Raw genomic sequence first — 27020 nt, forward strand, 5'->3', positions numbered from 1 at the left:
GAGGATGGGAGAAGATGGGGGAGGATGTGGGAGGATGGGGGAGGATGGGGGAGGATGTGGGAGGATGGGGGACGATGGGGGAGGATTGGGGTGGATGGGGGTGGATGGGGGTGGATGGGGGAGGATGGAGGAGGATGGAAGAGGATTGGAGGAGGATGGGGGAAGATGGGGGAGGATAGGGGAGGATGGGGAGCTTGCGATCATGGTGATGTGAATGAGTGGAATCATGCAGAAAGGAAGCTGGATAAACACATGGCAGATGTATCAATAAAACATAAACTTGCAATCATTTTACCAGACTATTGTCCCACTCTGTCATTAGAGAGAGGGATGACCAGTGGTGGACATACCTCAGGCGAGGGGAGTGGTTGGGAAGGAGAGTCTTTCATGGTGACCTCAGCCAGTGTGGTAATTGAAATTTACCAACATGGATTTATGAAGAAAGATGAGAGGGGGCTAGTGTGGAGCATAAGCAATAACAGGGACTAAATAGGCTGAATGGCCTGTTTCTGTGCGTAAATGTTCTGTGATTTGATGTAAACTTCCAGCCCAGGCTTTACCCAGGAGAGCTGGTCACTGCCAATGAGAGTGTGAGTTCTGTGATCAGTAACAGTATTGTACCAGGGATTGAGAATGCTCCTGACCTTCTTACAGCAACACTCAGCAAGATGTGAGTGTGTGGGTGGATCAGCGTGATTACAGACAGAGCTGGATTGATAGGATGAGATGAGAATATGAGTCAGAGGCAGAGTAAAATATTCTAAAACAGAGATGCCATGTGGTGAGGCTACAGGACACACAACGTCCACTTTTAAGTAACAACCAACACAGAAAATAATCCTGGCAACCTCTCGCTCACCTGCTGAGTGTTAAATATCACTGGTGCTCACAGAAAGGAACATGATACTAACACTGCAAAACAGAGCAGAATATTGTAACTGATCCATCATAAAGCAGTCCACACCGACCTCTCCAAACTCTCTCCTGCTTAACAATTGCTGTGTTTGATAGGGCAGCTGTTCAGTTTATTCTTAAAGTCAGCAGATGGCAGATGTGTTGCAGTCAGTTAGATTCTCTCTCGCCATTACCTCACAAAATCAAGGCTTTAAGTCCTCAGCTACTCAGTACTGAGGGAGGGTCGCATTGTCAGAGGGTCAGTACTGAGGGAGCGCCGCACTGTCGGAGGGTCAGTGCTGAGGGAGGGTCGCATTGTCAGAGGGTCAGTACTGAGGGAGTGCCGCACTGTCGGAGGGTCAGTGCTGAGGGAGTGCCGCACTGTCAGACGGTCAGTACTGAGGGAGTGCCGCACTGTCGGAGGGTCAGTGCTGAGGGAGTGCCGCACTGTCGGAGGGTCAGTACTGAGGGAGCACCGCACTGTCGGAGGGTCGGTGCTGAGGGAGTGTTTGGGAAGGCTAAATGTCTTCCCCCGTTTTCTGTGGAAAACAGGCAGGAATCCAGACGTATTGACTCTTCTGTTAATTACCCCAGGTCACAGGACAGGGATGATGTGCAAGAATCCTGGACGATGACAGAGCTCCGTCATTTAACGGGTGATTAATCTGAGGCTCTCTTAGATAAAAGACTTGAAGTGATTGAGAGTTTTCCCCAGCATCCTGAGTTAATGCTTTCTCCCAACAATTATTAACTACACAGATTATCCATTTATATATCTTACCACTATGTGACTTATATATATTTTCATAGCATTTATTTTGGATTTTTCAATTGTGGATCTAGTGGTATATAAGTCTTCTGAGTTTGAAGGTGGTTAATGATTTGTATTTAAGTATTTCTGTTGCCATGGTGATGTATTTTTAAAAGCAGGTTTAGAGAGAGACTTCATGAAGAATAATAGGAATTTTATTACATTGGGGGAGCTTTTACAAGTGAACAAAGTAAACGGAATAGTGCATTCAGCTTTCAGATTGATTCTGAAATTTCAGGGCAGACACTAATAATTTGGAAAAGGGATGTTTTGTTTCAGTTTGGGGCTGTTGCAGAATTCTTGACTGAAGTTAGGTAAGTGAAACAGGGCTCCAGGGAAAGTTTTATGATCGTTCAGAAAGCAGTTATCTCAGTGTAAGAGTTTTGTTTAACAGTTTCAGATCGGATTAGTTTAGTTAAAACCCTGAAGGGTTACGTGAAGCTGAGAAAGCCTAAGCTTAGGTGTATATGATGAATGAAGGAAGAGGTTAACAGATTCCTACAACTGGCAATTAAAGCCAGAATGAAGTGAACCTTTCTGTGAGATAAAGATTGGGATTCTCTTTGGATTTGAGTATTGTAAGGATGCTGCTGGGATTATTTGGATTATATTGTGTGATTTGAAATCTTTGTGTTATACATAAATGGTTTGGTTTATTCTATTTTATTTTCATTTCTTTTGCATAATAACCTGCAGTTTTATTGCTATAACCAAAATTGCAACGTTGCACATTTGTGTTTCAGTGAAAGACCACCTCATTAAAACCAAACAAAATGATCTATCAAGCCAGGTTCCAGTCTACGATCTGATTTGCTCAGTAATATCCGCTGGAATCATAATTGCTTGTAGCATATTTTAGTGTATAAATTAGCCACCACATTTCCTATGTTGCTGGGACTGAGGGCTTGCTGTTCGTGGCTAAGAGAATCTAATCTAAGCTTGTTCACAGTTTGAAATTAGCATTTAACTAACATCGGCAACTTAAATTCTAGATTTTCAGTCTTAAAGTGAGCCTCAGAACTGGGCAGTTGGGAGGATTTTAAACTAAATAACAGGATTCAGCAATGATAAAGCCATTAAACGTCAAGGAGTGATGGTTAGATTGTCTCTTGTTGGAGATGGTCATAGCCTGGTATTTGTGTGGCGCAAATGTTACTTGTTACTTGTCATCCCAAGCCTGGATATTGCCCAGATCTTGTTGCATTTGAACATGGACTGTTTTCGTACTTGGGGAGTTGCGAACGGTGCTGAATATTGTGCAATCTGAAATGCTGAAGATGGGGTTGGGCCTAGGACACTCCCTGAGGAACTCCTGCAGAGGTGTCCTGGAGCTGAGATGATTGACCTCCCACAACCATGACCATCTTCCTGTGTGTCAGGTATGACTCTAGCCAGCGGGGAGTTTGCCCCTGATACCATTGAGCTCCATGATGCCACACTTGGTCGAATGCAGCCTTGATATCAAGGGCTGTCACTCTCACTCACCTCTGGAATTCAGCTCTTTTGTCCATGTTTGAACCAAGGCTGTAATGAGGTCAGGAGCTGAGTGGCCCTGGCAGAACCCAAACTGGGCGTCACTGAGCAGGTTATTGCTGAGCAGGTGCTGCTTGATAGCGCTGTTACTGACACCTTCCATCACTTTATTTAAATTCATTCACAGGATGAGGGCATCACTGGCTGAGCCAGCATTTATTGCCCATCCCTAATTGCCCAGAGGGCAGTTAAAAGCCAACCACATTGCTGTGGGTCTGGAGTCACATGTAGGCCAGACCAGGTAAGGATGGCAGTTTCCTTCCCTAAAGGGCATTAGTGAACCAGATGGGTTTTTCCAACAATTGACAATAGATTCACGGTCATCCTTAAACTCTTAATTCCAGATTTTTATCGAATTCAAATTCCACTGTCTGCCATGGCAGCGTTCAAACCTAGGTCCCCAGAACAGTATCTGGGTTCCTGAATTAATAGTCTAGTGATAAAAAAAAACCTCCCCTAAGCCATCACCTCCCCATCATCAAGAGCAGACTGATGGGGCGGTAATTGGCCGGGTTGGATTTGTCCTGCTTTTTACATACAAGATATATCTGGGTAATTTTCCATATTGTCAGGTAGATCCTTTATTCATTAACGGGATGAGGGCGTTGCTGACCAGGCAGCATTTATTGCCCATCCCTAATTGCCCAGTGGGCTGTTAAGAGTCAACCACATTGCTGTGGGTGTGGAGTCACATGTAGGCCAGGTAAGGATGCCAGTTTCCTTCCCTAAAGGACATTAGTAAACCAATTTCCAACAATCAATTCATGGTTATTATTAGACTCTTAATTCCAGATATTTGTTGAATTCAAATTCCACCATCTGCCACGATGGGTTTTGAAGCTGGGTCCCCAGAACATTACCTGGGTCTCTGGATTAACAGTCCAGCGATAATACCACTAGCCCATCACCTCCCCCCAGATGCCAGTGTTGTGACTGTACTGGGACAGCTTGGCTAGGGAGCTGTAAGATTTCGAACATCTGTCTTCAGTGCTATTGCTAAAGTGTTGTTAGGGTCCATAACCTTTGCAGTAGCCAGCACCTTCAGCCATTCAAATGCAGAATGATTGCAGATTTCCAAGGAATGAAGGTTTCAGTATTCTGGTTCATGGGTTATTGAAGAATTAGCACATGGGTACAGCATATCATTAAGGAGGCCAATGAGATGTTGTCTTTTATTATGAGAGGAATTGACTATAAAAGTAAGGAAGTTGTGCTTCAGCTGTACAAGGCCATGGGAGAGACCAGATCTCAAATATTGTGTACAGTTTTCCTTTCCTTATTTAAAGAATGAGAGGGTCAGAGGAGCTTTCACACTTAAATACCTGGCTGATTATTCTATGAGTGAGGGGTGGATGGACTGGACTTGTTCCCATTTGAATTTAGAAGAGTGAGGGGTGACAGTTGAAGTGAATAAGTTCCTGAATAGATTCAATAACTTAGACACGGAAAGGATATTTTCTCTTCTAGGCGAGTCTAGAGCTAAGGGACACTTTTAAGATTAATGGTCACCCTTTTGGAACAGAGGTGAGAGCGTTTTTCCCTCCATGGACTGTGCAGTTTTGGAACTCTGCCCCAGAAGGCAGAGGCAGTGGGGTCATGGAATATTTTTAAGGCAGGTGGATAGATTGTAGTCAGGTGGAGGGGGTGTCAATGGTTATCAAGGATAGGTGGGAACGTAGAATTTGAAACACAGGCTTGAAGGGATGAACAGCTTACTCCTGCTCCAATATCATATGCTTGTGCACATTATTGTATTTTGCATCAGTTTTCAATGTCAAAGATACAAAAATCATCCTGAAGCAGCAATAAACCAGGAAGGGAAAGCGTGGGAGGGACTTGGGGAAATTCAGAATCACTAGAGAGGTGGTACTAAAGGAAATCATTGGAGCTGAGCTGGACAAGTGCCTGGGACTTGGACTTCATCCCAGGGTCTTAAAAGAAGTTGCTGGTGAGATAGTTGATGCATGTTAATTTTCTGAATGATTTGGGGAAGGGAAATTACAGGTCAGTTTGCTTAATATCTGCCAAAGGAAAAATGTTAGACGCTATTATTAAAGATTTAACTAGCTGAGTGGGTGCCATGGTCAGTATGGACCAGTTTGGGCCGAAGGGCCTGTTTCCATGCTGTATTACTCTATAACTCTGTTATAATGGGGCACTTTGACAAATTCAAGGCAATCAAAGTCAACATGGTTTTATCCATGTGTAACCAATTATTGGGGGCATAGTATTTGAAATAGCGCATTCTTGGGGACGGTCATTTCTGCTGACTGCCTACCCTTCTCCTACCCCAGTGTCTTTGGAGAGAAAGCATGTGGTGTCCTCTAATATTCTCAATGCCTTTAGAGAGAGAGGTGGGCACTGCAGTGGGGTGGAGTACTTTATCTCCTGCTCTAACTCCATTTTGTTTTAATCCTCTCCCCCTCTCTCACTTTTGATGGCTTGCATTACCCATCACAGGCTTTGCATGGAAATATTCAATTCGCCACATGAGTGACTTACTGGTGGAGGTTAGTAGTTAAAAACCAAAAAGTCAAGGTGATTTTGTGATGGGGGAGATAACATGTTCAGTGGTGTGTAAGGGCACTTCTGGCCACCAAAATAAAGGAAAAGAAATAATGTGCTCTGGGGATAAAAGGATGCCAGGGGATGTATTGTACTTAAATTTCCACAAGGCATTTGATAAAGTATCACATGAAAGGTTGTTGCAGTAATTGAAAGACTATAATGCAGAGAGTAGCACATTAGCACAGATAGAAGATAGGCTGGTTAATAGGAAGCAGAGAGTAGGAAATAAATGAGTTTTTCAGGCTGGCAGGGTGTCGTGAGTAGTGTAGCACAGGGCTCAGTGATGAAATCTCAATTCTTCACAATTTATAGAATTGATTTGGATGAAGAGACCAAAAGGCATGGAGCTGAATTTGCTGAAGACAAAGGAAGGTCAGAAAGTGAGTCATGAAGAGGACATAAGGTGATTACAAAAGATATCGATAGGGTTAAATAAGTGAGCAAAAATCTGGCAAATTGAGTATAACGTGAGAAATGAAAAATGGGTAATTTTGTCAGGAAGAATAGTAGGACATTATCATTACTGAGATCAGCTTTTAAGTGAGACCAGACTTTTAAAACTGGAATCAAATTCACAACATTATCTCTCTGTGTTAATTGATCAGATAATAGGCCATTCCTTCACATGCTATTCAGCTGTTTGACACTTTACTCACACCAGCTGACATTTTTGGTTACCTGCAAAGACTTGTTATTCAGCCTGTTGAAACTCCATTCAAATCATTTGTACTATTTTTTTGACACTCTTAATTACCTAGATATTCTTGCAGTGATCTCGCTGCCTATAAATTCTGTGCCTGTGCAATTCCCTCCACTTCACCTGACAAAGGAGCAGTGCTCTGAAAGTTTTGGACTGTAACCTGGTGTCATGTGGTTCTTGAGCTAATTGGCACAGGGTCAACAAGATTAAAGAGGTAAATGTGTTGTTCAAAGATTAGCATGAGAGAAATGGTTTTGAATTCATGGAATGTTGGCACTAGTACTGGGGAAGGAGGGAACTGTTGTGATGGGACAGGCTCCACTTGAATCTCGGTGGGACTGGAGTCCTGTGAATTACATAACTAGGGCTATGGGTAGGGCTTTAAACTGAAAGTGGGGGTGGGTTCAGTTGCATGAAAAATTATGGAAAGCGGTTAAGGGCGGAGTGGGGGGGTTGGTGGTAAGGATGTAGGGCAGAGAGTATGGAAAGGGTCAGGAGTCTAACTGCAGGCAGAGCAGATAAAGGGACAACTATGGGAAGGGGGTCAGTCAATGCAGCAATGAGGGGGTTGTACTTAAATACAAGGTAAACGAGCTTGTAGTGCAGATTGGAATGGCAGGTATAATGTTGTGGGTATCAGTGATTGTAGCTGCAAGGGGATCAGGGCTAGGAACAAAATCTCCAAGGAAACACATCCTATCGAAAGGACAGGCCAATGGGCAGAGAGGTTGGGGTTGCCTTGTTAATAATCAATATAATTAAATTGATAGCAAGAAGTGATATAGGATTGGGACGTGTACATGTGGGTAAAGTTGAGGAATCACAAAAGGAAAGAGACCCTGACGAGAGCCGTGTTCAGTACTCCTAGCAGTTGAGAGGATGTGGGGAAGAAAATAAATCTGGAGATAGAAAAATCATATTACAATAATATGGGGGGACTTCAATTTGCAGGTGGACTGGGGAAAAAAAAAGTATCAAGCTGGTAGTGGATCCCAAGAAAAGAAATTTGTGGAATGTCTAAGGAGATGGTGTTTTCTTTTTTTGGAGCAGTCTGTGGTAGAACCCACTCGGGAACAGGCAATTCTGGATTTAGTGAGGTGTAATGAGGCAGACTGGGTTAGGGAGCTGAAGGTGAAGGAACCCCCTAAGGGACAGTGATAGAATTCCCCATGCAGTTTGGGAGGGAAAAACTGGAATCAGATGGAATGGGATTACATTTGAGTAAAGGTAACTACAAAGAGACACAAGGGAGGAGCTGGCTGGAGTTGATTGCAAAGGGAGCCTGGCAGGGAAGACAGTGGGGGAGCAACGGTAGGAGTTTCTGGGGGTAAATCAGGAGACACAGCAGCAATCCCAAGGAAGAAACAGACTAATGGATGGGTGAGGCGACCATGGCTGACAAGGGAAGTCAGGGACAGCATAAAAACAAAAGACAAAGCAAACAATTGTGGTGAAGATTAGTGGGAAGCCCTCTGGGCAGAATTTTAAAAACCAGCAGGGGATAACTACACAGTAAAAAAGGTGGAGAAGACGAAGTACAAGGGTAAGCTAGCTATGTTATCAGAGAAGTTTTCAATAGTTTGAACAGTATGAGGTGCCTCGTACATCACCCTTAAACCTTGCCCCTCGCACCTTAAACCCATGGTCCCTGGTAACAAGCTTCTGACTGTCCACTCTGTCCATGCCCTTCATAATCTTGTAGACCTCTATCAGGTCGCCCCTCAACCTCCATTGTTCCAGTGAGAACAACCCAAGTTTCTCCAACTTCTCCTCATAGCTAATACCCTCCATACTAGGCAACATCCTGGTAAATCTTTTCTGTACCCTTTCCAAAACCACCGCATCCTTCTGGTAGTGTGGCGACCAGAATTGAACACAATATTCCAAATGCAACCTAACTAAGGTTCAATAAAGTTGCAATATCACCTGCCAATTTTTAAACTCAGTGCCTCGGCTGATGAAGGCGAGCATGCCATATGCCTTGTTTGACTACCTTCTCCACCTGCGTTGCCACTTTCAGTGACCTGTGTACCTGTACACCCAGATCCCTCTGGCTGTCAATACTCTTAAGGGTTCTGTCATTTACTGTATATTTTCCATCTGGATTAGACCTTCTGAAATGCATTACCTCACATTTTTCTGGATTAAACTCCATCTACCATCTCACTGCCCAACTGATCCATATCCAGCTGTATCCTTTGACGGTCCTCCGCTATCCGCAATTCCACCAACCCTTGTGTCATGAGCAAACTTACTAATCAGACCAGTTACATTTTCCTCCACATTATTTATATATATTACAAACAGCAAAGGTCCCAACACTGATCCCTGAGGAATGCCACTAGTCATAGCCCTCCATTCAGAAATGCACCCTTCCACTACTACCCTCTGTCTTCTATGACCCAGCCAGTTTTTTAATCCATCTTGCAAGCTCACCTCTGACCCCATGTGTCTTTACCTTCTGTATTAGCCTGCCATGAGGGACCTTGTCAAAGGCCTTACTGAAGTCCACGTAGACAACATCCACTGCCCTACCCTCAATCATCTTCATCACGTCCTCAAAAAACTCAACCAAGTTAGTGAGACACGACTTACCCTTCACAAAACCATGTTGCCTCTCACTAATATGCCCACTGATTTCCAAGTGGGAGTAAACCCTGTCTTGAAGAATCCTCTCCAATAAAATTGTTTAGCGAGGTTCCGTAGGGATCAGTTTTGGGACCACAACTATTCACGTTATACATTAACAATGGGGACAAAGGAACTGAGGGCATTGTTGTTAAGTTTGCAAATGACACCAAGATAGGTGGCGGGACAGGCAGTGTTAACGAAGTGGGGAGGCTGCAGCTGGATTTAGATAGGTTAGGAGTGAGGGCAAAGAAGTGGCAGATGGAATACAATGAGGGAAAGTGTGAAGTTTATGCACTTTGGTCAGAAGAATAGAAAGATAGAATCCTTACAGTGTGGAAGCAGGTCATTCAGCCCATTGAGTCCACACCAACCCTCTGGAGAACATACCTCCCACACCCACCCCACAACCCTGCATTTCCCATGGCCATTCCACTTAGCCTGCACATCCCTGGACACTATGGGTAATTTAGCATGGCCAATCCACCCTATGATGCACATCTTTGGATTGTGGGGGCATACGGGAGTGCCTAGAGGAACGCCCCCATGTCTGCATGTAACTATTGCCACAGAAGGCTGTAGATGCCAAGCCATTGCGTGTGTTTCAGACAGAGACAGATAAGGTTCCTGATTATTATGGGAATCAAAGATTATGGGGAGAAGGCAGGAGAATGGGACTGAGAAACATATCAGCCATGACGGGCTGAATGGACTAGTTCTGCTCCAATGTGTATGGTCTTATAGTAATGACTTTGGCTCCAGACAGCAGAATTGAGGTGGCGGGAGTTTAACAATGAAGGTTGTACCTTCTGGAACAGGATGATTAAACAAAATAAATTTGCATTAAAACGGAAAACTCAAGGCCACAAAAAGACTCCGATTGCATATGCTAGACACAGATTTGATCCCATTGTCTGGTGGGTTGGTGTATCAAGTCAGAGTGAGAAATGGCCAAAGCAAGGGGTTAGATGAGGGGACGCAGCAGAGAGAGAGATTGGGAAAAGGGACAGAAGGACATCAGTGAGGCAGGGGAAGAAAGAGACAGTGAGTGAGGGGGCTGAGTGAGAGAGAAAGGGGAGAGCCACACATTTAGAAATCTCTCAATGCAAGTGTGACATAACAGCTACTGGTGTAAATACAGATTTCATCCATTTGGCCCATTGTTGATCTTGCGTGCGCACACACACACACACAAAACCTCTGGGTTTCAACTGGGCAAGTTTGCAGAAGTCTGGCCTCACATTGGATGCAATAACAAAGGGAGACAGGTTGCCTCTGAGTGAGGAGTTTAGTTTTAAAAGTTATGGACAAGATACATCAGTTAAAACCCTGAAGGGATCATTTGAAGCTGAGAAATTCTAAGCCCCACTCTGTAAAGATTCATTGAAGAGGTAATCAGATTCTCAAGACTGGGGAATTGAAATCACAAGCATTTCAAACCGTGTGTGTGACAGAGATAGGAGTTCTCTCTGTGGTATGGGTATTGTAAAGGAATGCTGTTGAGATTAATGGGATTATACTTTACTGCGTGTTTTGAAATCTTTAAACTTGTGTTGTATGTAAAGTTTGGTTTATTTTACTTCATCTTCATTTCTTTTGCATAATGAGCTTCAGTTTTATTGTTAAAACCTGCAGCATTTGTGTTTCAATGCAAGACCCTGTTTGTTGAAACCAAATAAAACAAAAACAAGGTCAGATCGCAGTTTGGGACCTAACGTCAGCTGGGATCATAACAGGTAGGTCATGCAGGTTTTAATTGTCCTGTGGGTTAGTACAGGACCATTTTCCACATTGTCAGGTAGATACCAGTGTTGTAACTGTACTGGAACAGCTTGGCCAGGGGAGCGGCAAGTTCTGGAGCACAAGTCTTCAGTACTATTGCTGGAATGTTGTCAGGGCCCATAGCGTTTGCAGTATCCAGTGTCTCCAACCGTTTCTTGATATCACATGGAGTGAATCGAATTGGCTGAACACTGATATCTGTGATGCTGGGGACCACTGGAGGAAGCCGAGATGGATCATCCACTCGGCACTTCTGGCTGAAGATTGCTGTGAAAGCTTCAGCCTTATCTTTTGCACTGACGTGCTGGGCTCTTTCATCATTGAGGATGGGAATATTTGAGAACCTGCCTCCTCCAGTGAGTTATGTAATTTTCCATCACCTTTTACAACTGGATGTAGTATAACTGCAGAGCTTAGATCTCATAGACAAGTTATGCTGCAGCTTTCTTTATAGAACTTTAGTCAGGCCGCACTTGGAATATTGTGTACAGTTCTGGTCACCACACTACCAGAAGGATATGGACACTTTGGAGAGGGTACAGAAAAGGTTTACCAGCAGGTTGCCTGGTATTGGGGATTTTAGTTATGAAGAAGGGTTGGATAGACTGGGTTTGTTTTCACTGGAACACAGAAGGTTGAGGGGCGACCTGATTGAAGTTTATAACATTGTGAAAGGTATGGATAGAGTGGCAGGTATGAGGGATAAGTTTCTAGGGGACACTGCTTCAAGGTGTGGGGGGTGGTAGGTGTTAAGAGATATGCGAGGCACGATTTTCACACAAAGGGTGGTGAGTGCCTGGAACGTGCTGCCAGAGGAGGTGGTGGAAGCAGACACAACAGCAACATTCAAGAAGCACCTGGACGAATACATGAATAGGAAGGGAATAGAGGGATATGGATCCTGTAAGTGAAGACAGTTTCTGTATGGAAGGGCAAAATGTGGTGTGCAGGCTTGGAGGGCCGAAGGGTCTGTTCCTGTGCTGTATTGTTCTTTGTTCTTTGATCTGTTTGTGGATTTGCTTAGCTCTATCTATCACTTGTTACAAATGCTGGTTTGATCCATTTGGTAGCTTCACCAAGTTGACACCTCACTTCTCAGATACACCCATTGCTGCTTTTGGCATGGTCTACGGCATAACCAGGGCTGAGCCCCTGGCTTGATAGCAACGGTAGGATGGAGAAAATGCATGGCAGAGGTGCTGGGTGTCATGGTAACATCATTGGAGCCTCAGGCTAAAGGATTTAAATCCTACCACTGCAGACAGTGAAATTCAAATTCATTAACATGCAACTAGTTCCTAACACCATTCACTGAAGGAAACATTCTGGAAATAAAAACCGAAAGAACTGCTGATGCTGTAAATCAGGATCAAACACAGAAGTTGCTGGAAAAGCTCAGCAGGTCTGGCAGCATCTGTGAAGAAAGAAAAAACAGATCTGGTGACCCTTCCTTAGAACAAGGAATTTTCTGGCCTACAGGTGAACTAGGTGGGTTTTACAATAATTGAAATGATTTGATGGCCACCTTAGTAGCAGCTTTTTAATTTCAGGCGTGAACAATGAATTAATTCATTAATGACTCTTGTTCGTTAAGTAAGAAAGGGAGCTGGAAGAAAGAGGAGAGTTGTCCTGGAGATTAAAAGCTAAATATTTGAGGATTTTTTCAGCGTGTGTGGATCTGTATGAAAGGAGGGCCTCACTGAAGCGGAAAAATCAGTGTGAACATGATATTCTATGAACAGGCCCAGCTCACTGTTACTCACCTGGGGAATCATAATCTGGGAGCTCTCAACACTCAGGTCTTTGTGCTTTCAAAACACAATTCAACAAAATTAGTTCATGAATTTTGTCATCTTGTCCCTTTGCCAGTGTTATTATTTATTCTATTCATTTCTGAACTCTCCCAACAGTTCACATGTTACAGACACAAGTAAAATGGCAAAAACATAGACTAGATATTTTACAGAAAGTACTTTGAAACCCACGACCATTTCCATCGAGAATTTGTGAACAGATGTCAGTGATCCATTAGAACACTAACCAGAAGAGGCAAAACTATCAATAGTACAGAACTGGATTTTTTGTTACCAGGATTTGAGCTGCTGTATCTGAATTAGAGATTCCAATTTGATATCTAGAAGGACCAGATGCAGTGGAACACCACCACTTGCAAGTTCCCCTCCAAGCCACTCACCATCCTGACTTGGAAATATCTCTCTGTTCCTGCACCATTGCTGGGTCAAAATCCTGGAATTCCCTCCCTAACAGATTTGTAGAGTGCAATTGACTGTTAAAATGATGGCCTGCCCCTGACTGTCACCATTTATTTCAAGTCCTTAATGATGGGGGAGCTCCGCACATCAGGATAACGCTGAAGCATTCGCAGCAATCTTCAGCCAGAAGTGCCGAGTGGATGTGTGTGTGTGTGTATGTAGTGTGTGCGTGTGTAGTGTGTGCATGTGTGTAGTGTGTGTCTGTGTCTGTGTGTGTGTGTGAGAGTGCATGTGTGTGAGTGTGTAGTGTGTGCGTGTGTAGTGTGTGCATGGGTGTAGTGCCTCCTCCAGTGGTCCCCAGCATCACAGATACCAGTCTTCAGCCAATTTGATTCACTCCACGTGATATCAAGAAACGGTTGGAGACACTGGATACTGCAAAGGCTATGGGCCCTGACAACATTCCGGCAGTAGTACTGAAGACTTGTGCTCCAGAATGTGCCGCTCCCCTAGCCAAGCATCTACCTGGCAATGTGGAAAATGGTCCTGTACTAACAGATGCTACCAGACCTGCTGAGTTTATCCAGCAGTTTCTGTTTTTGTTTCTGATTTCCAGCATCTACAGGTTTTTCTTCTCAACTCAATTTTTGCTGCATTCACTCAGGCACACACCAGATGGTGTTTGTCTTCTGTTTGAATGTTCTCACAATCTGACGCTGACATTAGACTGATTGCTTACAGCATGCCCCCTGGCAATATCGACTCCATTCAGCAGTTCAAGATGGCAGCTCACTACCATCTTCTCAAGGGGCAACTAAGGATGGACAATAAATGCTGGACCCAGCCAGCGACGCAAAAGCCCCATGAATGGATAAAAGAAAAGTGAAGAATTCAAGACACAAAAGAAATTCTTAAGAATAGATGAACACCAAGAGAAATGGGAGACAGGAACTTCAAACAATCACTAGCAAAGGACAGTCAAATCAGGAATTGCTGGAGAAACTCAGGAGGTCTGGCAGCATCTGTGGAGAGAGAAACAAAGTTAACGAATCGAGTCTGGCCTGACTCTTCTTCAGACTCCAGCAGGTGTATTGCCTTAATAGCAGCAAAAATGGACTGGGACATCAGTAAGAACAAAGATCTGACAATTCCAGAAAACTGAAATTTAATGGATTGGAAAATAGCAAATGTGACACCTCTCTTCAAAAAAAAAGAAAGGTAGACAGATAACAAGAAACTCCAGGCCAGTGCATCGAGCATTTGTCATTGGGAACAGTTTGAAACCAACAATGAAGGAGGCACTGCATAACATTGAGAAAATCACTACTCAATAAGGCAGAGTCAATACCATTTAGGAAAAGGAAATTTATTTTATTAGAGCTTTTTGAGGAGGCCACAAGCAGGATGGATAAAGGTGACTCAGTTGATGCGGTGTATGTGGACTTCCAATTGCTATTTTGGAATAAAGTGTTACGTGAAATGTTATTGCACAAGATAAAAGCTCATGGTGTAGGGGGTACCACATTAGCTCAGCTAGAGGATTGGTTAACTAACAGGAGGTAGAACAGGGATAAAAGGGTCATTTTGGGATCAGCAGGTCGTAACAAGTAGAATACAAGAGGAAGCAGAGCTGGGACTTCAATAATTTACATAATCTCTGCCAACAATTGATGGAGGCTCCCAATGTAAGGTCACTACATTTACAAATATGACACACAGGGAGAAAAGCCACTTGTGACGAGGATTCAAAGAGCAACACATGGACAAGTGAAATTAGTGTGCAAAGATCTGACAAATGATGTCTAATGTGGGAACTAGTGAACTTGTCCACATTGGCAGGTAACCCCAGTCAGGAGACGGGGTCCCACGCGCACCGACTCTCACCGGGGTATGGGACCGGGACACTGGCTCTCACTCGGGTATGATTTTAACCAAGTGACAAGGACCAATATTTTCAAAAAGGATTTGAAACCAAAACACAAAAGGAATATGGGACCCTTACCTCTACCAGTAGTGGCACAGATTATAAGAGCAGGGAGGTTATGTTGGAGCTGTACAGAACTTTGGTGCGGTCACAGCTGGAGCACTGTGTGCAGTTCTGGTCAGTGCACTACAGGAAGGATGTGGTTGCACTGGAGGGGGTGGAGAGGAGATTCACCAGGATGCTGCCTGGGATGGAGCAGGTTAACTATGAAGAGAAGCTGGATACACTCGGCTTGTTTTCTTTGGAGCAGGGAAGGCTGGGGGTGACCTGATAGAGGTGTATAAGATTATGAGGGGCATGGACAGGGTTGATAGAAAGCAACTGTACCCCTTGGTTGAAGGGAAATAACAAGGGGGCATAACAGGAGGTTTAGAGGGGATTTGAGGAAAACCTTTTTTCACCCAGAGGGTGGTGGGGGTCCGGAATGCACTACCTGGGAGGGGAGTTGAGGTGGGAAACCTCACAACCTTTAGAACATACTTGAACAAGCACTTAAAATGTCATAACATTGAAGGCTATGGCCCAAGTGCGGGAAGTAGAACTCTGGGTGAATTGGAGCTGGATGGATGGGCTCCTTACCTTCCCTGTTGACTTCACACCTTTCCAAATACAGAAGTAGACGATAATCCAGGTGGCGAGGACACACAGGAGCATCTGCCAGTTAATAGATCCGGGGTGATCAATCCCAACGGAGATTCGCAGCACCTTCCTCCTGAAAAGGTTAAAGAGATGTGAAATCGACACGCAAAGAAATCATCGACAGGATGTGGGGAACAGGAGATTGGGATTAAACTAAATATCACCGCAGAGATCATCTGTATCTAACCTTGTTCTGTCCCTGTACTGGGAGTGTTTGGTGGGGGACAGTGTAGGAGAACTTTGCTCACAATTTATTTTTAGTTTATAATCAAGGGAGGTTTACTTTCAGATTACGAAGTACATCTTTCAGTTTAAAAGAGCAGAGTAAGTTTTACTCTGAGAAAGCCATCTCTACCATCCCCAAACGCACTCAGGTCAGGGAGAGAATGGGGTTAGATACAGAATAAAGCTCCCTTGACTCTTATCCAACCCTGTGCTGTTCCCATCCTGGGAATGTTTGATGGTGACTGTAGAGAGAGCTTTCTTTCAGTTTAAAAAAGAGTAGGGAGAGCTTTATTCCATACCTAACCCTGTGCTGTACCTGTCCTAGGAATTTTTGTTTTGTTATGCATAAGTGCAATGAGGGCATTGCTGGCTGGGCCCAGCATTTATTGCCTGTCCCTAGTTGCCCTTGAGAAGGTGGGGGTGAGCTGCCTTCTTGAACCACTGCAGTCCATCTGCTGTAGGTTGACCCACAATGCCCTTAGGGAGGGAATTCCAGGATTTTGACCCAGTGACAGTGAAAGAACAGCAATATATTACCAAGTCAGGATGTGAGAGGCCTGGAGGGAAATTTGCAGGGGGTGATGTTCCCATGTATCTGCTGCCCTTGTCCTTCTAGCTGGAAGTGGTCGTGGGTTTGGAAGGTTCTGTCTGAGGATCTTTGGTGAATTTCTGCAGGGCATCTTGTCGATAGTACACACGGCTGCTACTGAGCGTCGGTGGTGGAGGGAGTGGGATGTTTGTGGATGTGATGCCAATCCATTGGGCTGCTGTGTCCTGGATGGCGTCAAGCTTGAGTGTTGTTGGAGCTGCACTCATCCAGGCAAGTGGGGAGTATTCCATCACACTCCTGACTTGTGCCGTGTAGATGGTGGACAGGCTTTGGGGAGTCAGGAGGTGAGTTACTGGCCGCAGTATTCCCAGTTTCTGACCTGCTTTTGTAGCCACTGTGTTAATGTGGTGAGTCCAGTTGAGTTTCTGGTCAATGATAACCCCCAGGATGTTGATAGTGGGGGATTCAGTGATGGTAACACCATTGAATGTTAAGGGGTGGTGGTTAAATTGTCTCTTATTGGTGATGGTCATAGCCTGGCATTTGTGTGGCACGAATGTCACTTGCCACTTGTCAGCCCAAGCCTGGATATTGTCCAGATCTTGTTGCATTTGAACATGGACTGCTTCAGTATCTGAGGAGTCGCGAATGGTGCTGAACATTATGCGATCATCGGCAAACATCCCTACTTTTGACCTCATGATGGAGGGAAGGTCATTGATGAAGCAACTGAAGATGGTTGGGCCTAGGACACTACCCTGAGGAACTCCTGCAGAGATGTCCTGGAGTTGGGATGATCGACCTCCCACAACCACAACCATCTCAATGGAAGGTTTGCCCCCGATACTTATTGACTCCAGTTTTGCCAGGGCTCCTTGATGCCACACACTGACAAATGCAGCCTTGATGTCAAGGGCTGTCACTCTCATCTCTCCTCTGGAATTCAGCTCTTTTGTCCATGTTTGAACCAAGGCTGTAATGAGGTCAGGAGCTGAGTGGCCCTGGCAGAACCCAAACTGGGTGTCACTGAGCAGGTGCTGCTCAATAGCAATCACTTTACTGATAAGTAGTGTTTGATGGGGAGATGTTGTGGTTGAGTTATCTATGACCTTGGATATATATTTGCAGAAATTGCTGGAGAAACGCAGCAGGTCTGGCAACATCTGTGGACAGAAACAGGGTTAACATTTCGAGTGCAGTGTTCTGAAGGGTTGCTGGACTCAAAACTCAGTTAACTTTGTTCGTCTCTTCACAGAATCTGCCAGACCTGCTCAGTTTCTCCAGCAATTTCTGTTTCAGTTTCTGATTTCCAGCATCCACAGTTCTTTAGATTTTTTTTGGATATATATTTGTTGACCAGAAACTATTTTCGTTCCCCTCACAGTACAAATATCAACAAATCAAAAAGGGTTTGAGATCACGAACATGTTTGCTTTCAGTTTGAGGTCACACTTACTCCCAAAACTCAATGATGGGCGAGCGCTTTTCCACTAGCTCATCACAGCTCACATTGAAGGCCGTGGAGTTAACAACGGTCCCGTTGTGGCATTGATCATGCCGGAAGACTTCGGTACATTCTGGAGTGTTCCATGAGTTTCCACATGTTGCCCAAGGAAGATTGTTGGTGAAGGAATGGATGAGATAGTACAAGCCCCAGGCAAGCACCATGATATAATACGTGTTACAGAAAAACACGATCACCATCGAAGCGAAGCCCAAACCTGGATGGGGAACAGCCATAAAACCATAAGGAATAGGAACTGGAGTCGGCCATTCAGCCCCTTGAGCCTGTTTCCCCATTCAATAGGATCAGGATCCAACATTCTTCATGTCCGCTTTCCTGACCTTTCCCCTTCATTCCCCGACTGATCAAGGATCTCTATCTCAGCCTTAAATATACACAAGGACTCTGACCCCACAGCTATCTGTGGTAAGTAGCTCCAATGACACTCAACCCTCAGAAGAAATTCCTTCTCATCTCAGTCTTAAATTAATGTTCCCTAATTTTGAGACTATGCCCTCTGGTCCTGGACTCTCCCATGAGACGAAACATTCTGTCAGCATTGACCCTGTCAAGCCCCTTAAGAATCCAACAGGTTTCAACGAGATCACCTCCCATTCTTCTAAACCCCAGTGAGTAGAGTCCCAACCTGTTTAACCTTTGCTCATAAGGCAATCCCTCCATATTGAGGATCATCCCAGCGAACCCTGTGAACAGCCTCCAATGAAATGATACGTTTCCTTAAATAAGGGAACCAAAACTACTCACATTATAACAGTAGTTTTTGAATGAATGTATTCAGCCGAGTAAGTGACTCCGGACTTTTCCGATCCTGTCAATTCTAGAACGAGCTGAGGGGTGGGACAAGGTCAACAAACTGGAAAGGAAAAAACCAAATGCATGTGGGAGGGAGTGGGAATGCCTCAGATTCCAGCACAGAGCAAGAGGGTTACAATAGGGAGTCTTTCTGAGGAAGGGCAACTGGACCCGAAACGTTAACTCCGATTTTTTCTTCACAGATGCTTCCAGATGTGCTGAGCTTTCCCAGCTCCTTCTGTTTTTGTTCCTGATTTACAGCATCTGCAGTACTTTCGGTTTTTATTGAGTATCCCACTCTCTCCAGTCTCCCTTTAGAACTACACAGGAAATCGGAGACAGTATTAGATCCAAGGAAGAGGCAAACAATTGTCCAAAAAAAATCAACAGACCTGACAAGAGGTGGCAGTTTAGAATTCAAAAGGAGAACCAAGGGATTGATTAAGAAAGGCAAAATAGAGTATGAAAGTAAGCTGGCAGGGAATAAAAAGTGGCTGTAAAAGCTTCCTTTGATGTGATGAGAAAAAGATTGCTTTAGACAAATGTAGGTCCCTTACAGTCAGAAACAGGAGAGTTTATAATGGGGAGCAAAGAAATGGCTGACCAACTAAATACAAACTTTGGTTCTGTGTTCACAAAGGACACAAATAGTTGCTGGGCATCACAGGGTTTAGCGAGAGGGCGGAAGCTGAGGGAAATCAGTGTTGACAGGGAAATGGTGATGGAAAATTGATGGGATTGCAGACCAACAAATCCCCAGGGTCTGATTATCTACATAGCAGAGGGATTAAAGGAAGTGGTCTGAGAAATGGGGATGCATTGATGCTCATCAATTCCAGAGACTGTGGAACAGTTCTTAATATCAGAGGATAGCGAATGTACAATTTAGCCTGTAAGTTAAACAGGGAAGCAGAGAGCAAACAGGGAGTTCTAGACCATGGAATCAGACATCAGCACTGGGGAAAAAGTGTTAGAGTCCATGGGGGACCCATGCCTCACTCTGTGGCAATCTACTTTCCAACAGAACACACTGTCTCCAGGGCAACCAAATATCCAGGAGACATTTCCATGGAAACACATTGAGTATCGTTCCTAACTTTTACGTGGAAGGAGTGGCCAGTCAGGAAAAGTCAATGCAGAGAGATTGCTGTGATCCTGGCCCTGACCAGGGGGATCCTAGATGATCAGCCAAGGAGGAACACAAACTAGCTCCACCCTGGAAAGCACAGGGCCAAAGGAATAGGAGAACGAGGGGAGGCAATGGCCTAGTGGTATTATCACTGGAATGTTAACCAGAAACCCGGATAACATTCTGGGGACCTGGGTTTGAATCCCGCCACAGCAGATGGTGGAATTTGAATTCAATAAAATATCTGGAAGTAAGGGTCTAATGATGACCATGAGTCCATTGCTGATTGTCAGGGAAAAAGCTATCTGGTTCACTAATGTTCTTAGGAAAGGAAACTGCCATCTTTACATGGTCTGGCCTATATGTGACTCCAGACCCACAGTAATGTGTGTTGACTCAACTGCCTTCTGGGTAATTAGGGATAGGCAATAAATGCTGAATAAAAGAAGAGGCGGCCATTCAGCCCCTAGAACCTGTGCTGGCATTCAATATGATTAAAGGGGTTCTGAACCCAAACTCCAAAGATCCAGCTTTGCCCCCTATCCCTCACATCTTAGATTAACACAGACCTTTGTCTTCATTCTTAGGTGAGATGTGGGAGTCATTGGTAAGTCCAACATTTGTTGCCCATCTCTAGTTGCCCTTGAATTGATTGGCTGTGGAAGGCATTTCAGAGGGCAGTTAACCCCATTGCTGTGGGTCTGGAGTCACATGTGGGCCGGGACAGGTCACAATGACTGTTTCCTTCTCTAAAAGGACATTAGTGAACCAGATGGGTTGTTATGATAATGAACAATGGTTACAGTCACCATTGTTATCAAAAAGCTATGAATCAGAAATTTTGAGTTAACAATTGATCTAGTAATTGGCATTTGCAGAGAGAATTCTGACCTTCCTAGTTTTCTCACTCCATTCTGAAAGGTCTTACTATTTTTTTGGTCTCTGTCCTTTTTGTACAATTAGACCAAGGCAGAAGGTGTGTATGAAAGGTCAGTGTCCCAGTGGTAAAATTCCTGGTGCCCACCCCATCATGCTGACATACAGACATCTGAATCATAACAAGCCTCTTTCGAGGCTGAAGTAGACAGGGTTTTGATAAACGAGGGAGACAAAAGTTTGGAGGAAAGAACAGATGAGAAAGTGGAGTTGAAACCATAATGAGATCAACCATGATCCTATTGAATGGCAAACCAGACTTGAAGGGCTGAATGGCTTACATCTGCTTCTGAGTCTAATGTTCCTCAGAATCACAAAATTAGAGAACAGAAGGTGGCCACTTGGACCATCATGTCTGCACTGGCTATGAGTGTTTTAACTTCGTGCTTTTTCCTAAAGACTCTGCAAGTTGTTTCTACTGAAACAATTATCCACACCAGCCTTTGGAAAGCCTCAGCTGAACCTGGCTCCACCACACTTGTAGGCAGTGCATCAGACCCGAACCACCTCACATCTGTTTATTTTGCCAAATCGTTGAAATCCCTCGATTCTCAATCTGTTAAGGAATGGGAACAGCTTCTCCCTATCTTCTCTGACTAGACCCCTCATGATTTTGAAAACTTTTATCAGATCTCCCTTCTCTCCAAGGAGAGCATTCCCAACCTCTTCAATCTATCCCCATCACTGACATTTCTCATTCCTGGAACCATTTTGACAAACCTCTTCTGCACCCTCTCCTATACATTCAGAGCTCTCCCTCAATGTGGGGCCCACAACTGGACACAATAGTCCAGCTGGAGGTCTTGTACAAGTTCAACATCACACCTTACTCTTGTACTTATGCCCCTATTAACGATGCCTAGAATATGTGTTATGCTAATAGTTCTCTCTATATGTCCTGCACCTTTAAAGACGAAAGCACATCCAGGTCCCTGTGCCCCTCTAAATCCTTTAGAATTGTACCCTTTATTTTACACAGTCTTTTTATACTTCCCTGCATCAAACATCATCTGCCACCTCTCTGCCCGCTCCACCAACCTGTTAATGTCTTTTGGAATTCCACACTGTCCTCCGCAGTTTACAATACTTCCAAGTTTTGTGCCATCTGCAAATTTTGAAATTGTCCCCTGCACACCAAAACCATTAATATATCTCCAGAAAAGCAAGGGTCCTAATACTGACCCCTCAGGAATTCCATGACAAACCTTCCTCCACCTGAAAACTATCCATTGACCATTGCTGTTGGTTTCCTATCACTCAGTCAATTTGATATCCGCATTGCTACTATCCCTTTATTTCATGACATTTAACTTTTCCCACCAGTCTGTTGTAAAAAGGTGCTGTCTCTTTTTCAAGTCCATGTAGACCAGTATTACCCTCAGCATCCCTCTTACTTTTCCAGAGCTCCAGTAAATTAATGAGATACATTTTTTCCTTAACAAACCTATGCTGACGCTTCTAAATTAACCAGCATTTTTTTCCAGGTGACTATTAATTCTAGCCTGAATAATTTCTCAAAGTTTCCCCACCTTTGATGTTAGACTCATAGGATGCTATACAGGAACCAGACACACAGACAGACATACTATGACAGTTTACATTTATTCAGCATTTCCACATCAATAAGAACTCTCAGAACATTCTCCAGAATAGAATGGTTACAACAGGCAGATGAATTTATGGAATGAGTTTGAAAGTATGGGAATGCAAATAATTTTCTCAGACATTGTGTACTTTTCTGAGTTTCCCCTCTCTCCATTTTCCTGTCTCTCTGTCACGGCCTGTCCCAATCTCATACACACACAAATGGAAACCCCAATGAAATGAAACACACATTTTGATGTGATTTGTATCTCACCTTTGAAGAGAGGTACGATATTCCATGCACCGATACCTCCCTGTTTCATGAACTGCCCCAGTGCAATCTCTAAGAAAAAAACTGGGATTCCTCCCACCAAAACAATCAGCAAATAAGGAATGAGGAAGACTCCTGTTAAGACAAAGAACAGACGAAACATGGAGTTATTCTTTAATTGTAGATTTACAGGTTGTACAGAACTGAAATGGTTTGTTTTCACAGTTTCATATCCTCACTACAGAAGGTTAGAGGGTCAGGGATTTGATAGGTATCTACTTTTACAAATGAACTGCTCCCGGTCATAGTGAGCAGGATGTGTTGGACGTGATTGCATAAAACATTTACTTTCCATCCTGAGAATGGCTGTCTGCACTGGTCAGTCACTCTCAAAGCCAAGGCGTTAGTCCTGTCAATTTTTGTCACTCCCCCTCTGAGGCAAACATTGTTATGTAGATGCCAGTCTGTTTCCCTTTAATCATTTTGATGCTATTCTCCTCAACCACTCCCTGTTGGAGTGTGTTCCACATTCTCACTGCTCTGTGGGTGAAGATCTCTCTCCTGAATTGCCCATTGGATTTGTCACTCATATGTATAACCCCTCTGCTCTCACCCATGAGAGAACGTACCTTCTACACATCACCCCAAGAGATCAGCGTCCATCAATGAGACCATGACAGAGCCAGACTTGAAGACAGTGGGGGGAGATTTGGGAACAGATCACCCAGTCACCCCTCCTCCTGAGGATGTTGCACTCACTTCACATCAGGTTTCAAAATTTTCAAAGATGGGAGCCCAAACTTATTTTCTGAAAGAAATATCTGATTCATTCACATAATAATTCACTATTAAAATCTCCACCCTTTCCTTCATTAGCCTGGTCCATAGTTTGATGACACTCTCACCAAGATTTTATTTCCTAGTTTGTTCAGAATTTCCAGACTCTCCCCCCCCGCCAACCCCTCCCCCTTCAAAGACAACTCACGTCCCCTGGGTTCTCTCCTTTAACTTCTCATTTACTTCAGGTCAGGGTGATGGCCATAGAAACCCGCGTGGGCCCTAGTTATGCCTGTCTCTTTGTAGAGTATGTGGAACATTCCTTGCTCCAGTCCAAGTCTGGCCCCCACCCACAACTCTTACCCTGATATATTGATTACATCATTGGTGCGGCTTCCCTCTCTCATCTGGGATCGGAAAAATCCATTGATTTTGCTTCCAATTTCCACCCTGCCTTCACCTGGTCCATCTTAGAATCCACCCTTCGCTTCCTCGACATCTGTTTCCATTTCTGAGGATGGACTGGCCACCAACATCCACTACAAACACATCAACTCCCAGAGTTCGACAATCCATCCCCACACCCTCCTTCTTGAAAAGACTCTTCCACTCTCCCAGTTCCTCCATCTCTATCACATCTGTTCTGACGAGGCCAACTTTGACAAAGGAGCCTCCAAAATATCCACCTTTTTCCTCAACCGAGGATTCCCCAGCACCATGTTGACAGGGCCCTCAACCGAGTCTGACCCATCTCCCACACCTGCCCATTTACCTCCTCCCTCCCCAGTATCCAAGGGCCCAAACATACCTTCCAGGTGAAGCAACACTTCACCTGCACTTCCCAGAATCTAGTCTACTGCATTCGCTGCTCACAACGTGGTCTCCTCTACATTGGGAAAACGAAGCATAGACTGGGTGACCACTTCACAGAACATCTACATGTTGTCTGCAAAATAAACCCTAAGCTATCTGTTGCCTGCCACTTTAACGCATCACCCTGTTCCCTGGCCAACATCTTTCTTAGGCTTGCTGCAGCATAAGCTGGAAGAACAACACCTCATTTTCCACTTGGGGACCCTGCAGCTCTCCGGACTCCATATCAAGTTTAAACTTTTTAGGGCCTGAACTTTCCCATGCCCTTGCCCTTACCCTAACCCCCACACACCAGGCCTTGTTATCACATGGGCTGCTACCACACACAGCCTTGCGTCAGCCACTAATGATCCCCGTTAGCAGCTACTGATTCTCCCAAACTGGCCATTACTCATTCTTTTGTCCAACTGCTGTTCTCTCTCCCTGGGCTCCATCTCAACCTATCGTTTATTCCTCCTCATCTTCAGCATACATAACAACCTTTTCCCAGCTACCATCAGTTCTGAAGAAGGGTCACTCAACCTGAAAAGTTAACTCTGACTTCTCTCCACAGAAGCTGCTAGACCTGCTGAGTTTCTCCAGCAAATCCTGCTTATATTTCTGGTTCTACTGTTGTGTCAAAGCTCTTATAGTCCCATAGAATCCTGAGAAAAAGAATCATCTCTCTTTGCAGTCTTTTTCTTCCCACAGAGAACATCTCTCATTTAAATAACGATTCCTTATAATCCTCCAAGACTTCCACCATTCTGGTTACAGCCTTCCAATAATCCTGGTCTGAACAGTATTCTGTACTCTAAGTGGGTGAGCAATGGTTTATAAAGGAACAATGTCAGTGTAAATATTTTATCTTGCACTACTGGCACTAACTAATGTACTTTTATTTAATATATTAGAAATATTATCACTGTTCCTTCACTGTCATTGGGTCAAAATCCTGGAATTCCCTCCCTAGGGGCATTGTGGGTCAACCTACAGCACATAGACTACAGTGGTTCAAGAAGGCAGCTCACCCCCACCTTCTCAAGGGGGCAATTAGGGATAGGCAAGAAATCCTGGGCCCAGCCAGTGATGCCCACATCCCACAAATGAATAAGGACAGTGGTGTGGGGCTGGCTATTCATTTCCCTGATAGAGAGGACTTGACCCATTGCCGATGGTTGCGGGGGTGGAGAAAGAGGGGAGGGGGAGGAGGGGTCAGGGTGTAGGAGAGAATTTAGACATTGGGGTGGGGTGGGGGAAGCAGGACAGGGATGGGTACAGGCAGAGGGCAGGATGGTGAGGGGAGGGAGGGGTGTTGGAGGAATGGGAGTGTGGGGAGAGGGAATGGGAGTGGGGGGGTGGGGGGTGGGGGGTGGGAATTGGGAGAGGGGGCCGTGTTGATGGTGTGTCAGAACCCAAGCGCTCCAAGCCCCTGTGGGACACAGAACTCTGCAGCGGTGGGATCCTCCCAGGCGGACAGCAGGAATACTTGAGGGGAATGGCCTCACAGCCTTCCTAAAGGGGTCACACACTCCCCACCCCCTGGGGAGAGGGGGGATCTGACCGAGCAGAAGGCAGCGAGCGGGTTGAGAAACTGCATCGAGCCCTTGGAAAAGGGGTAAATGAAGGTGCCTTTATTTGTCCCGATTCTGGCAGCACATGGGGCATTATCGGCTCCCTCTGAACTTCAAACTATCACCCTCAGTCTCCAGGGAGGGAGGGAGGGAGGAGTGAACATAGAACATAGAACACTACAGGAACTTCGGCCCTCGATGTTGTGCCGAACTTTTACCCTAAACCTGAGGTCCATCTAACCTCCATCGCTACCTTATACTATCATCCTTTTTTTTCCTGAAAAGTCATCACAAAAATTACAGTGGAGGGGTGGGGGGGAGGGTGTTCTTTTGGCAGGTCCCCATCTCATGGGAAGGGGCTTCCTCTGGAATTAAAGTGAAATCAAAGCAGAAAGTGCTGGAGAAACTCAGTGGGTCTGGCAGTACCTGTGGAGAGAGAAACAGAGGTAATTTTCGGAATTGTCCAAATTACCAGACAGGGAAATATAACTTTCTCCCCCCAACCCCAGCTCTCTCTGTGGGGGTTTGGTTCAGATCCCCAGGCTCCGAGGATCTGTTTCACTCTTCAATTCTCTGCTGGCTCTCGGACTTTCTACTCGATCCCACGGGAATAATCCCAGGATCTGGGAAGGCTCGACAGATAACTAATTGCATTAGCAATAGCCTGCTCTGTTACCACAGTTACTGAATACTAATGCACTTTCTCAAACACTATCGCCGAAGGGTTAACAGTTTTAAATCCCAGCCTGAAAGCGGAAAATTTTAATTCTTCTTAAATCCTCCCTTTCATCTGATTTTTAATTTACAGAAATCCCCCACCGAGCACACACCACCCCCCCCCCCCCCCCCCCCCCCCCCACCAAGCACACACACTTCCCCCCCACCCCACCACCGAGCACACACCCCACCTCCACACCCACCCCCAGCCCAGGAGCACGCCCCCTCCCCCACACACACCCCCACTCCCCCCACAAGGTGGGGCCACTCTCAATCCTCCTTTCAATCCCTCCAAATCAAAACGCGAAGCAATCTCCTCAACCAAACAGAGATAAC

At 44.9% G+C, this 27020-nt stretch overlaps 1 protein-coding gene across 1 annotated transcript in view; it reads right to left on the reverse strand.

The window, feature by feature from the left end:
* Positions 1–27020, reverse strand: part of LOC109925525 (sodium- and chloride-dependent creatine transporter 1-like) — a 72122-nt gene that overhangs the window by 17702 nt on the left and 27400 nt on the right. The window contains exons 3-5 of the mRNA XM_048606653.1: positions 22768–22899; positions 17984–18248; positions 15693–15825 (exon numbers count right to left, since the gene is read on the reverse strand). Of these exons, the coding sequence (XP_048462610.1) occupies positions 15693–15825; positions 17984–18248; positions 22768–22899 (530 nt within the window). The remainder of the gene's footprint in view (positions 1–15692; positions 15826–17983; positions 18249–22767; positions 22900–27020) is intronic.

Source organism: Rhincodon typus, chromosome 16, assembly GCF_021869965.1.
Source record: "Rhincodon typus isolate 14 chromosome 16, sRhiTyp1.1, whole genome shotgun sequence".
In the NCBI taxonomy this organism is placed as follows: Eukaryota; Metazoa; Chordata; class Chondrichthyes; order Orectolobiformes; family Rhincodontidae; genus Rhincodon; species Rhincodon typus.